The sequence below is a fragment of the Mastomys coucha genome, unplaced genomic scaffold (assembly GCF_008632895.1).
Source record: "Mastomys coucha isolate ucsf_1 unplaced genomic scaffold, UCSF_Mcou_1 pScaffold15, whole genome shotgun sequence".
Taxonomy (NCBI): domain Eukaryota; kingdom Metazoa; phylum Chordata; class Mammalia; order Rodentia; family Muridae; genus Mastomys; species Mastomys coucha.
In genome coordinates this window covers 97,537,564-97,551,625 of record NW_022196897.1, presented here as the reverse complement: position 1 = coordinate 97,551,625, position 14,062 = coordinate 97,537,564, and the positions used below count along the sequence as shown (strand labels likewise).

The 14,062-nt window shown below is 41.0% G+C and overlaps 2 protein-coding genes across 5 annotated transcripts in view; one reads left to right on the top strand and one right to left on the bottom strand.

The window, feature by feature from the left end:
• Positions 1 to 4,378: 4,378 nt before the first annotated feature.
• Emc4 (ER membrane protein complex subunit 4) lies at positions 4,379 to 8,885 on the top strand. Its single transcript, XM_031371346.1, has 5 exons — positions 4,379 to 4,593; positions 4,912 to 5,026; positions 7,546 to 7,699; positions 7,899 to 8,059; positions 8,514 to 8,885. Exons 1-5 carry the CDS (start codon positions 4,508 to 4,510, stop codon positions 8,547 to 8,549), a joined length of 552 nt encoding a protein of 183 aa, XP_031227206.1. The 5' UTR covers positions 4,379 to 4,507; the 3' UTR covers positions 8,550 to 8,885.
• Positions 8,741 to 14,062, bottom strand: part of Slc12a6 (solute carrier family 12 member 6) — a 90,276-nt gene continuing 84,954 nt past the window's right edge. For 2 of the 4 annotated variants that reach the window (XM_031371341.1, XM_031371343.1), the window contains exons 24-25: positions 13,752 to 13,885; positions 8,741 to 11,509 (exon numbers count right to left, since the gene is read on the bottom strand). In XM_031371341.1, the coding sequence (XP_031227201.1) occupies positions 11,418 to 11,509; positions 13,752 to 13,885 (226 nt within the window). In that variant the 3' untranslated portion in view covers positions 8,741 to 11,417. The remainder of the gene's footprint in view (positions 11,510 to 13,751; positions 13,886 to 14,062) is intronic. The other 2 variants (XM_031371342.1, XM_031371344.1) reach the window with 1 other exon arrangement.

Genomic DNA, 14,062 nt, shown 5'->3' with positions numbered 1-14,062 from the left:
GAACTCAGAAATCTGCCTGCCTCTGCCTCCCAAGTGCTAGGATTAAAGGCGTGCACCACCACCGCCCTGCAAGCATTAGAATTTTTAAGTACTCCCTCCATGTGCCTCCCAAGCAGACAGCCCCTGTGTTTCTACATTTAAAATGGATATAATTAATGCCAAAAGAACTTCCAGTATAATTCAGAGACCCAGGAAGTCTAGGGGAGGAGATGGGGAAATGAGATCTTATTATTTCTTTGTGTCTGTCTTAGTCAGGGTTTCTATTCCTGCACAGACATCATGATGAAGTTTAGGGAGGAAAGGGTTTATTCAGCTTATATTTCCACATTGCTGTTCATCACTAAAGGAAATCGATCGGGACTGGAACTCAAGCAGGTCAGGACACAGGAGCTGATGTAGAGGCCATGGAGGGATGTTACTTAATGGCTTGCTTCACCTAGCTTGCTCAGCTTGCTTTCTTATAGAACCCAAGACTATCAGCCCAGGATGGCACCACCCATAAGTGTCCATCCCACCCTTGGTCACTAATTGCCTTACAGCTGGATCTCATGGAGGCATTTCCTCAAGGGAGGTTCCTTTCTCTGTGATAACTCCAGCTTGTGTCAAGCTGACACACAAAACCAACCAGTACAGTGTCTTTTTTCTTTTCTAGGAGTGTATATGGATGGAAAGGACAGTAGGCAAAATAGTTTTTTTGTTTTTGAAAGTGCCTTTCAATGTAATCCAGGCTGGCTTGGAACTCAACATCCTCTGGTTTCCACTTCCAGAGTACTGGGGTTGAAGGCAGGCTCCACCACAACCAGCACAAAATATTTGTTGACAGCAAGTTTAATACATTCTAGAACTAGAGGGTACCCTTAGAAATCATCTAAGTTTATTTTACAAATGAAATTAAGGTCAAGAGGGTCCCTGAGCACTCCAGTAGTTTATGCCCATTCAGGTTTAGAATCCATATTTCCAGGTTTATGGAAAAACAAAACAAAACAACATGGCTCAGAGGTTAAAGAGCTTATGCTGGTCTTATAGATATGTGCTTCACTGCCAGCACCCTTGTCTGGCAACTACAAACCACTTGTAACACAAACTCCATATCTGACACCTGGCCTCCTCAGACACCTGCACATATATCTACATAGATACACAAGAACATGTAAGCTGGGTGGTGGTGGTGCACGCCTATGATCCCAACACTTGGGAGGCAGAGGCAGGCGGATTTCTGGGTTCGAGGCCAGCCTGGTCTACAGAGTGAGTTCCAGGACAGCCAGGGCTACCAGAGAAACCCTGTCTCGAAAAAAAAAAAAAAAAAAAAAAAAAAAAAAAAAAAAAAAACCACATATTGGTCCTTTTCCTTACAAGGCACACTCAAAACCTCATTTTTTAAAAACACAGACAGACACGCATCTCTACTTTAATGATAGTCTGATAATCTTTTCAAAAGAATAAACAGATTTAGCCACAGTGGTGCAGGACTATAATCCTAGCACTCGGAAGGCAGAGGCAGGAAGATCGAGAGTTCAAGGCTATCAGTTGGCTACATGGTGACTTTGAAGCTGGTCTGAGCGATGTGAGACCCTGCTTAAAAAACAAAATACAAACAAACAAATAAACAAAAACAGTGACAAGGAAAATGAGCAAGTGAAGTTTGTAAAGATGTCCTTCATTTTTCTCCGGAAGCATTCCCACATGCACAGAGCAGTCCCCTACTATATTCTATTGGATACTAAAGGAGTTATAAGACAGAAAAACAAAAACACAAAACAAACAACACAAAAAGCTCTGGATCATGCCACGTGTCTTTAATTTTGGGCGACAGAGGCAGGCTAATCTCTGCATTTAAGGCCAGACAGGGGTACATAGTGGGAACCTGTATAAATAAATAGATTTAAAAGAGGAAAAAACAACTCAGATAAGGAAAGAAAACTAAAAGCAATTCTCCAGTAATCATTTGAGAGTAAATTCTTTCTAACTGGATTGGGCCTCTAGGGGATGGGTGTGGGGCCCTTGACTGCACAGCTTGTTCACTGGCATTGTGTCCAGAATCCTGTGGCTTCATCACTTCTGAAAACTTTGGAGGCTGGAGAAGGGCTCCATGTGCAGGGCTTGGAAGGCATCATTGGGTGGGGCCCGTGGCAGTGCTATCTGGCCCAGAGGTGATCCCTCATCGAGGAGCTAGTCACTTTTTTTTTTTTTTTTTGATTTTTCGAGACACAGGGTTTCTCTGTTTTGTCCTGGCTGTCCTGGAACTCACTCTGTAGATCAGACTGGCCTCGAACTCAGAACTCCACCTGCCTCTGCCTCCCAAGTGCTGGGATTAAAGGCGTGCGCCACCACTGCCCAGCCATGCAACAGCTTTTGAAGAGCTGGTCATTTCAGTGCTCAACTCCTTGGAGTCTGTGAAGAGGTGTGGTCTTGTGGCACCCGGTCATGAAAAACAAATGTATGCTGGCAGCCACTTTGTGGTTTGACGTGCCAATGCAACCACATCTGCCTCGTCTCATCATTTTTTAAATGGTTTATTACATTATACTAACAGTACTGAAAATACCTTACATGTGAGCATCTCATTCCAATGGCTTCATCCCTCCCGAGATACAATTTAGCCAGTTATATAGCAGATTCTTGGGGAAAAGGAATAAATTTTCTGGCTTACCCCTTTGGGAAAAAGTAACTGTGATTTATAGTTTAGACTTTCATATAACAAGGAAATACTTTTAGTAGGAATATCTGATTTCATCAATCTTTGTGATTTTAAAATATGTTCATTAAAAATTTATTAGTGGGCTAAAGAGATGGCTCAGCGGTTAAGAGCACAAAGTACTCTTCTGAAGGTCCTGAGTTCAAATCTCAGCAACCACATGGTGACTCACAACCATTCGTAATGAGATATGATGCCCTCTTCTGGTGTATTTACATATAATAAATAACTGTATTTATTTATAGCAACAGTGTATTTACATATAATAAATAACTCTTTTAAAAAAACTTATTAGCATGAGTACCCTAAAAATTAGACATTACCTGAAAACTATTACTTAATGCATATTAACATTTGTGATAGATATCCTATTTTATATTTTGTTTTACATATGTATAATTACAACTTATTTCTACTGTGGCATATTTAATTACAAGTTTTTAATCAACAGTTTTGCGTTTCATGGTTTAGGTTATCTGCACGTAGTTATCCTAGTTTCAACTGTGTTCCACAAACTTTAAGTGGAAAATTCTAGATTAATGTCTTAAGTTGTTGCAGTGTTCTGAATACAATGATAACACCTCACGCCCTCCACCAGTCTGCTACTCTGGATGTCATTCATAACTTTCTCTTCTCTGCACATAGAACTGCACAAGTGGAAAATGATGTGGAGGTGAGAATCTTCAATGTGTGCAGATCACCTTATCTCTAAGAGTCAAAACTCTTAGTTGGCCAAGGAGGCATTTTTCAGTCAGATCCTCAAGAACACTGTCACTGTAGTCTTTTCCTCAAAACTCCATCCATAACAAATAACTTGGGAATAATATCAATAAAGGTAAATAAAAGAAATAAACAAAACTACTGGTTTGAACTGATAATTAAAAAGTAGGTATTTAAAATAATTCTTTAGAAATGTATATACTCTTTGATGTAGCAATTCCACTCCTAGTACAACAGGAACAGATATCCTAAATGATTTTCACACTAACACTGAATTATAAAAGGGGTGAGAGGGCGGAGACAATTTTCCAATAATAAGCTAAATTACAATATAGATAGGCTGTTGAACATAAACTCCATTTTTCCAGGAATGATAATGCTTTAATAATAAAAAATTAGGCCTAGATTACAGGTCCTATTTAATCTCACAACAGGTCAAAATTAGGCTATTATCCTTTTTTTTGCATGAGGTAGGTGGAGCAATGAATTTAATCTAGACGAGGTGGCACAGTAAGTAGTGAAAGGCCTTTAAAGGAGAGACCAGTTAAATCCTGAACCCACCTTATTTTTCTATTCCCAGTGTCTACCTCGTTGGGTTAGTTGGCGAGTTAAACGGAAAAAAAAAGCATTTAAACAAGAACAACAAGACAAATACATAGCTCCTGCTACATGGACACATGGTACTCCAGAGGCTGAATAACTCGCTCAAGGTCACCCAATTCCGGATGACCCCAGGCTTAAAACAGGATTTCAATTTCGTGCTCTTCTTGGCTTCAGTTCTTGTCATTTCGGACTTCACTCCAGCTCGATGGCGCATACCTAAGAGACCAGAGCACAAATGAGAGGTGTATTCGCAAGAAGGTTTCAGAGAGCTGGTCTTCTGGGTCGCTTTGAGGCTTTTCTAAATCCAGGCACTCTTTCTTCCGTATTCCCGACAGGAAGTTTCCGGGGAACGCGTGACGTTCACACTGTGCGCCGGAAGTGCACTGCGGCGAAAGCAAGGAAGCCGGAGAGCTTGCAATCGCCGCTAGTTCCCACCAGCAGAACGCAGCGGCGGGAGAGTGAAGGTGCTTTTAGCCAGCGGCTGCTGACATGACGACCCAGGGGGGCCTGGTGGCCAACCGAGGCCGGCGGTTCAAGTGGGCCATTGAGCTGAGTGGGCCGGGAGGAGGCAGCAGGTGAGTCTCTTGAGTGAAGCTCTGTCTGATCCTTACCCTAGAACGGCCCGAGATCCAGCGGACCTGGGCTTTAAGTGTAAGTCTCCGACATGAGTGGGTGGCACACAGATTTACCTAGGGAGCTTTTGTACTGTGGAAGTTATTTTTTTCCCAAGGATCTTTTAGTTTTTTTCCAATAGGCTAAGAACTGTCAAACGCACGAGAGGGTCTAATTTGGGTGGCTACACCTGAGGTTCTTTTTCCTGTGGTTGATAGGGTTGGAAACCCGCGCTTGGGGAGTCACAGTTTTAGTCTCTTGATTTGGTTTGGTTCTTTTAGGGGCCGAAGTGACCGGGGCAGTGGACAGGGAGACTCACTCTATCCAGTCGGTTACTTGGACAAGCAAGTGCCTGATACCAGCGTGCAAGAGACCGACCGGATCCTGGTGGAGAAGGTACAGAGGTATTAGATGTTACTGTAGCATTTAGGCCAGTCCTGTCTCACCTTACTCTCTGGAGTAGAGGTAAAGCAGCTAGTCAATTATCTGTTTGAGAGCCACACTGCTGAAGATTCATATTACAGTATCTTGCATATATGTTCCCTGACATGATTTCAGTTTGTTAGGATTTTGTTACTTTTATCTTCAAAACATCCCAATCCTGCTATCCTTTCTTACTGCCTTCAACTGTTACATCACCAGCTAATCATCTATCAACTGTTCTTCCATCCCTCTACTTAAAATCATGGTTTCTCAACCTCAGCACTGTTTTCTATTTGGGGCTAAGTACTTTTTGTTGTTGTTGGGGAGAATTATGCTGGGTACTTACTGTAAGATGCTTAATATTCCTGATCTCTACACATTAGGTACCATTATGTCTTTCCATAAATTGTGTGAAGTAAAGATGTTTCCAATATTACCAGAAGTTTTCTAGGTCTAAAGAGTACACTTTGATGAGCTTTAACAGTGTATACCTGCACTGAAACCACCCGTTTTGAAAGAGAACCTATATCCAAGTCTCCCCCTTCTCAAATTCTCAATATCCTTCTCTGTATAGAGTTTTAATGGGTCTTGTTATGTCCTACCTTGTCCTCCTTGCAGTCTCCAAGCACAGCCATCAAAAATGACCCCTTTAAAACATGCCAGACCATCAGTCTAAAATTCCATGTTCATTCAGTGTACAAACCAAAAGTCTTTTTAGTATTAGACATAACTCTGCTTGTATCAGTCAGACTCCTTGTAGCAACTATGCCCTGTCTACCACTTTTACATTTGTTTACTCTACTCATAATCACTTCCTTGCTGCTCTGTAAGGATACCTGACAAATTCCCCTTCCTTGCTTTTTGTGTTTGTTCTTTATTCTTAGAATGCTCTTCCTCTGGATGCCTTCATAACTTGCTTAGTCCCTCCTTTGGGGTTTCTCTAATATTACATAGTCAAGCCTTTCTATGTGACACTGTTTCATTTATGCTATGAACATATCACATGGCTTATGTTATTTAGCATGTCTTAGCACTCTTGTAAGCTGTATTAGCAGGAATTTTACAGCAGAAGTGTCCCAAGTGTTTAGAGGAGTGCTTGATATTTTCTTTCCTTTTATACTTTCCTTGCAGCCTTAATATTGCTGAATAAATGGCTTTTATTCCATGGAATGCATACATTGTTTTTTGTTTTAATTTTTTATTTATTTTTTTTGAGACAGGGTTTCTCTGTGTAGCCTTGGCTGTCCTGGAACTCACTCTGTAGACCAGGCTGGCCTTGAACTCAGAAATCCGCCTGCCTCTGCCTCCCAAGTGCTGGGATTAAAGGCGAGCACCACCACCATCTGGCATATCAGTATTTTGTCTGCACATATATGTGTATTGTATATGCCTAGAGCTTTCAGAGGTTAGAAGAAGGTATTAGATCCCCCAGCTCTAGAGTTATGGATCATTGTGAGCCACCATGTAGGTGCTAGAAACCAACATCAGCCCTCTTGACTAAGGCAAAAGTACTTTTAAACACTGAGTCAGCTCTCCAGTGCCTCTGTTAGGATTTTTCATTTAGATTATTAAGTATTATAACTTTTATTTTGTATATATACAAAAATACACATGCATACATACGTTTCTTATAATGGTCTTTTAAGGTTTGGGTACTAGTAAGATTTGAATTGTAAAATTTTTAGTTTTGATTTGTTTCCTGTGAAAGGAGTTTGTGTAAGACATGTATTTTTAAGCTTTAAATGGTTAGATTTTTCCAAGCAAAGTGATCTGGGCTTAATTATAGGGTCAGCTTTGTTAACTGCCATGGAACTGTTTTTCCTTTTCCTTATGCAGTTTGTTAAGTCTTGTCTCTAGGAATGTATCCATTTCCTAAAATTGCAAATAGTAAATGAGTTTATAAAATGGCAAGTGTAATGCCTGTAGGATCTATAAAGTTGCGCTCCCCCCCCCCTTTTCTTCTGGACATGGAAGTTGTCTTCTCCCCTCTCTAAATTTGTCAGATTTACCAGAATTTATAATCTTGCAAAAAGACAAGCTTATCTTTGATGACCTCTCATTTTTGTTTTCTTCTCAAAATCCTTTAGTTTGTTCTTTTTCCAACTTTCATGAAATGGATACTGAGTCTTCTCACATGTTCTTAAGATCATGAATTTCTAGCTAGGTGTGGTGGTGCATATCTACAATCCTATTAGTTTTGGAGGATGTCAAAAAAGGTCTCAAGTTGGAGGTTAACCTGGACATACCAAGATCTTGTCTCAAGTAACAAAAAGATTATAAAAACAAAAGACCTCCAGAAAGTTTATATAGGGAAAAGCACAGTGGTAGAGTAGTAGAGGAACTTGTAGCAACCTGAAGAGGTAGTGGAGCTGAAAAGTCAGTTCAGTCTATCAGAGAACCGAAGCTTCTGTTCAGTTGACTTATATTAGTCATACAGTAGATGAGAGATTGAAGGGTAGCAATCACAGGTTTAAACTGTGTGTTTATTTTAGCGCTGCTGGGACATCGCCTTGGGTCCCCTCAAGCAGATTCCCATGAACCTCTTCATCATGTACATGGCAGGCAACACCATTTCCATCTTCCCTACTATGATGGTGTGTATGATGGCCTGGCGACCCATTCAAGCACTTATGGCCATTTCAGCCAGTAAGTATCCATAAAATAATACTCCTTCCCTGGGTGCTAAGGATTGACGGCCAATTCTTTGGCATATTTTTGGCTAGAGGGTATTTTGGTGGTGGTAGTCGTGGTACTATTTATAATCTTATTTTGGGTCTGTATGTATAAATTCAAGGTTTCATATTGGGAAGAAGATGGTGTTGACAATGTCTGTTAATCCCAACAGCTTTCAAGATGCTGGAGAGTTCAAGTCAGAAGTTTCTTCAAGGTTTGGTCTATCTCATTGGGAATCTGATGGGTTTGGCATTGGCTGTTTACAAGTGCCAGTCCATGGGACTGTTGCCCACACATGCATCAGATTGGCTAGCCTTTATTGAGCCCCCTGAGGTATGGTTATAGTTAAATTTCTGGCAAATAGAATCTACTAGTTAGCTACTTAGTTCATTTGATAGTAGAGAATTAGAGTTGATATTGAGGGTTTCTTACATTTTTTATTGCATGCCTGTCCCCCCACCCCCACCCCCCGTGTATGTGTGTGTGTACATACACCTGTGTGTTTATGTTTTGGAGATCAGAGAACTTGCTCCTGCAAATTAGCTGGCAGAAAAAACAACTATTACACAACTTCTGACTGAAAATTTGGTTTTGGGAATTGAATTCAGGTCATCAAGCTTGGCAGCAAGTGCCCTTAGCCTCTGAGCACTCTCACTGGCCCAGGTGTTCATTTCTTGAGTAACAAAGGTTTGGAAGTTACAAGGTCATGTATGGCAGGGCTTGTGATTAAGTAAGTGACTCGCTAAGAAGCTGTTTGCCATTCACCTCTTCACTGTTTCTTTTTTAGAGAATGGAGTTCAGTGGTGGAGGCTTACTTCTGTGAACCCAAGAAAGCGCCATGTGTATGGACCTCATTTGCATTTTTGAGCTGTTGACTCCTAAACATCCTCACTTAAAAGTAATCATGCATGTTGACAAGAGCCAAAAAAGCGTGCAGTTTTCCCGTGGTGAGGACAGAGATTCTACAAGGACAGTGTGCAGCACGTTACAGCAGAAAAGACACTGTAGCACAACTTATGATTGAAAATAATGTAGAAAACTTTATTTATGTTCCCAGCACAGAGCAAAACAAACAAAACCAGACTCTATGTAAACAAAAGAATAGCAGCTGCTGAGTAGCAGCATCTCCTTTCAATAAATTAAATGGTTGAGAACAATGCTTTAATGTTTCACAAGTTCCCCTTAAGTCTATTTTAATATTTCACTTCTATATCACATAAGCAGACTTTTTTGGAAGATGTGAGAAACTACCACTGGATTCAAATTATACATGATGAAAAGAAAAACAGACCAGAAAAAAAAAGCATGTAAATATGCTTACAGTGTAACTTAATATCCACAATAAGGAATTTTTTTTTTAACATTTAGGGGGAATGAGGATTGGTGGGATCCTTGGGGCCAGAAGAAAAGGAGGCAATAGATGATGAAAAGCAGCGACTTCCTCTGCCACGAGGAAGCTGGCACCTGTCAAGCAGGCCCTGCAATTCAAACTCCAGCTTTTAAGATAGCTATGGAAGGCTGAGGGCCAGTTGGGGGAGAACGAATGTTACAGCCTGCCCTGCTAAACTCATAGGGAAGACACAAAAGCTGGGTCTCATAAGAAGGCAGGAGGTGGTCTTCCTCTTCCCTCTAGAAACATTTGGCCCCTTCCCCTAAGGTGCATTTTCTCTCTCAAGTTTTCAGTATTGCTTTATTTGCAGTGATTAAAAGAGATAAGACACTTTGCAGACAGACAACATAAGCAGCACATAGACATGAAATGTTCTAGACAGAGATGAGTATAAATCTGGCCTAATAACCATTTTTCCATGTAACAGTGATTTTTGTCTTGGGGAATGAACTAATAGCTAAATTAATAGCCACTATTCTCTACCCTTTAACAGATTCTTATGTAGCTCTAACCACAAACAGCCTTTCTAAAAGTAACATTATTCTCTTCCCATGTTTGTTTGATATGGAAAAAGTATGTATCACTTTGGTCAGGGGTAGATGTGTTAGGCAATTCCTGGGCAGGCTGGCTTTTACAGAATGGGCAGCTCCAATGCCTTGGAGCCTAGGGGATTATACTCAAGTATGCAATGGAGTGTTGGAAAGAGAACTGTGAACAGTTTCTACCCTCTGCAGGAGGCAAAGGAAAAAATTCTGAATCCTTTGCTACCTCAAGTGGGCCTGTGAGGATGAAGAATAAACCATATGACCCAGCTTCTTAAGCCATATTTGAGGGTTTTCTTCTGTCTTGGGTTGAATTCTGGGTGTTCCTTGTCCTACAGGGTATGGAGAGTGGCACAATTTACCATCAATGAAAAGAAATTTAAAAGTAGCCATGAATGTAAGCAAGAAGACAGTTTCTTAAGTAACTATTTTGGAAAGGATACGGAGGTTCTGCATACTTGAGAATACTGCTCAGCACAAAGGCTGCCTATGCTGGTACGCCAAGTGTTTGTGATCAGTAAATTAGGAATCTGATCTTCCACACAAGTATTTCCTTGGCACATTTGGAGCTTTTTGAAAACAAAACCAACACAGCAGATCATTAGCTCAGTGAACCACTTGTTTCAGAGCCAAGTTTCTAGAGTCAGAATGAATAATAATATTGAAACGGGAAAGGCTCTGGGCATGGAGATCAAGTGCCTCAAGTCTTCACTATGGCTTTGGTGAAGAGGCCACAAATTGATTTCTTGTGAAAGAAAAGGTGCTTGCGTCAGGTCGATGCAAACCTGTCTGCCAATGTAGGCAGATGATTTTGGCACAGTGGAAAGGGTATGGCTTTCACACCCCAGTTCCACTGCTGAACCCCCTGAACCCTGGGGCTTTGGAGGTGGCATCACACAGCCCTGGCGTCTCTTCCATACAGGTTTTGTTTGTTTGTTAGATCAATGCCTACTAAGAGTAGAAGAGACCCTTCTGGTTAACTACATAACAACTCACATGTCTTAGATAATAGCTTGTGTGCTTTGTGTTGCATAGCTAACCACTGTGTTTCTATACATTTTAATAGGCACTCTTTGGAATCTCCTTAGTTCAACAATTTGAAAACCCGAAAAAACATTTTTACCTTTCAAAAAACACTTCTATAGTAACACTACTGTCTGTATTATAACCACAGAATGGATTTTAAAACAAAGACAGTTAAAATATACAGTGCTACAGTACAGACAATAAAACATGGGGAATCTAAGTTTTGAGGAAGAAGTAGAGGCTGCAGCTAAGTTTCAGGTTTTGTGTATCAGTATCCTTTGTTTCCATCCTGGCTTGCTGCAGGCTGTCTCCATAACAGTAACTCACTTTTTACTAAGGTAAAGCTTAACTGCCTGCTAAGTTTCTGGTGCTCACTGACCTGTGTCTTCTGAGATTCGTCCTGAATGTTAGATATGAACTTGCTTTCTGTTGTTAGTTAAATTTCTAGCATATGTTTTACTAACTCATTACCTTCTGTGTACCAGAAGGTTCCCTTTGGCTTAGCTTGTTGTTTTTGACTTGCCTTCTCCTGCCATAGAAATAGCTTTTAGGACTTGACCATTCTTCTGTTGAGGGAATATTTGTTTCTGCTGGGATGGCAGATCATGTTGCAGCCAAGAGTGTAGTTGGGGCTCAGCTTTGCAAGAAGAGAGTGGAAGTGGTAAGAAAGAGCTATCATCTCCAGGGATGAGTCTTAGGGAAGGTCAGACCACGCAGAATCTCCCACAGCTGATTATGAGTAAATGGTGATGACTTCACTGCCACCACCCCGGACAAGGAGGACTCGCTCTAATCCCTCAGTGAGTACTTCTAGAAATTCCATGTCTTCAGGAGTTGTCAAGGAAATAGAATGATCAATAGTGCACTTTATAACCTGGCATCAGTAATCTAAATTTATGTGATCATAGACCTACTCCGAATAGGAAAAGCCTGAACTTGACTCAGCATCCATCTATATATCCACCTGCTCATTCATTCAGTGGTGCTATGCATTAAATCTTGGGCTTTGTACTTGCTAGGCAAACACCCTACTATGTGCAGCTGCCTCACCTGCTCTGATTTTAATTTTTTAAAGTTCTGAGACAAGGTCTCACTAAATTGCCCAGGCTGATCTTGACTAGCTATGGCACCCAGACAGACATTTGTAAATGTTCTTGAGATTATAGGCTTGTACCACCAAGCCTGGAATTGGATTCAGTTTTAAACTTATGAAATAATCCTGGAATCTAGACACTTTGTGTATTTAATATAAGACATTCTCATTTGTTCCCATTCTCCAAGTACTTAGATCGGAACCAGGAATCTTATGCACGTTAGGCAAACATTCTAGCACTGAGCAACAGCCCCAGCCTGTATTTGTTATTTTCTACATGTGAGTTACACTCAGTTAACAGTGAGATAGTTCCACTGTTGAAAGCATTTGTACAACCCTGACAAACTGAGTTGAGTTCCCTGGAATGAATCTGAGAATGCCAGTGCACACCCACACCCACACTATTGTGTAACACTAGCTGGCCTGAAACTCATTATGTAGACTAAACTGGCCCTGAAGTCAGTGATCTGCCTGCCTCTGCCTCCCCAATGCTGGGATTAAGAGTGTGAGTCACCATGCCTGCTATAAATAAAGTTTTAAGTGCCCGGAGAGATGTCTCAATAGCTAAGAGCACACGATGCTCTTGAAGAGGACCCAGGTATGAGTGTCCAGCACGCATGTGGTGGCTCATGACCATCTGTAACTCAGGTCTAGAGAATTCAACATACACTTCAGACCTCCATGGGTACTACTCACACATGCACACATGCAAGCAACACAAATAAAAAAAAAAAAAGGTTTGGGGGCATAGAGTGGGGCAGGTAAAGACACTTGCTATACAAGCCTAGTGAGTTTGACTGACTCAAAGGTTTGCCTCTGACTTCCACATACAGGCGAGATGGTGTGTGTATTCATATGCCTCTATAAATGTGTATGCACACACAATTCAAAATGAAAAAGAATTCACAAGTAATATGATATCCTTTTGACAAAATGCCAAAAATAAGAATAAGTTGTTTTTTGTCTTTTTTTTTTTTTTTTGGTTTTTCGAGGCAGGGTTTCTCTGTGTAGCTCTGGGACTCAGAAATCCGACTGCCTCTGCCTCCCAAGTGCTGGGATTAAAAGCGTGTGCCACCACTGCCTGGCAAGAAAAAGTTTTTTAAAAACCACCTTAAAAATTCTCTAGATAGGGCTGGCTCAGTGGGTAAGAGCACTGACTGCTCTTCCAAAGGTCGTTTGTTCAAATCCCAGCAACCACATGGTGGCTCACAACCACCCGTAATGAGATCGGATGCCCTCTTCTGGTGTGTCTGAAGACAGCTACAGTGTACTTATTTATAATAATAAGTAAATCTTTGGGACTGAGTGAGTGGGGCTGACAGGAGCGAGCAGAGGTCCTAAATTCAATTCCCAACAACCACAAGAAGGCTTACAACCATCTGTACAGCTACATAAAATAAATAAATCTTTAAGAAAAATTCTCTAGAGAGAGCCTATATAATTTCTGAGTGAAAGCTGCATGAGTCAGATTTTCATACCAGTTTCTTCATTAATAAAACAAATGACCCCTGTTGTCATCAATATTGTTGCTAAGAATGAGTCAGTCCATGTCCCTGCAGGCTGGAGGTTTCCCATAAAGATAACCCTGGGATGAAGAAGAAGCCTTTGTCTTTTTCTCACTCCCATTAAGAAGTCTCGAGTGCTTCTTACCTAACTCCATCCAAAAGAAAGAAGCTTTGCAGAGTGAGAGTCTTGAAAAGGTGAACGGGCGTGTTCTGTCTCTAGGTTTATCACCAAAAATTACAAGTCATTGCAAATTTACCACCTTGGTATACTTGGGTTTCAGAGAGAACATAGTAACTTGCTGCCCCAGTGTCCTGATCAGTTAGTCTCACAACTTTGGAAGCATCCCTACCTATGACATTAAGCTCCTCCTTAGAGAAGGAGATGGGGAACAGACTGACTCTAACCACTACCTAGCTGTCTTGAGAAGAATTTTCTTCCCATTGGCACCTTCACTCTTGGAAAGGATACAGTTTTCATCACCTTCAGGGTTTCGGGGTGGTCCTGGCATATTCAACAAAACCAGCTTTGCTTCATGGGACTTGTTAACTATAACTTCATTGAGCTTCACTGCTGTATGCATCCGTCTCACGTTGGACTGGTCCCTGAGGAAGAAATCAAATAGTTAAGGCAAAAAGAAAACCAGTTTACATACTGTTTATTTTGAGGCTTGACTATGGATACTATGATAATTTCTTTGTTATATTAACATCTCTAGTTTTCTTACTCTTTAAATGGTGTTGGTGTGTGTGTGTGTGTGTGTGTGTGTGTGTGTGTGTGTG

Bases quoted from the DNA above. Each gene is read 5' to 3' on its own strand.
- Emc4 (XM_031371346.1), top strand. From the start codon at position 4,508: ATGACGACCCAGGGGGGCCTGGTGGCCAACCGAGGCCGGCGGTTCAAG. The intron at 5,027-7,545 runs GTACAGAGGTAT...TGTTTATTTTAG, and splicing joins ACCGGATCCTGGTGGAGAAG to CGCTGCTGGGACATCGCCTT. The intron at 8,060-8,513 runs GTATGGTTATAG...TTTCTTTTTTAG, and splicing joins CCTTTATTGAGCCCCCTGAG to AGAATGGAGTTCAGTGGTGG.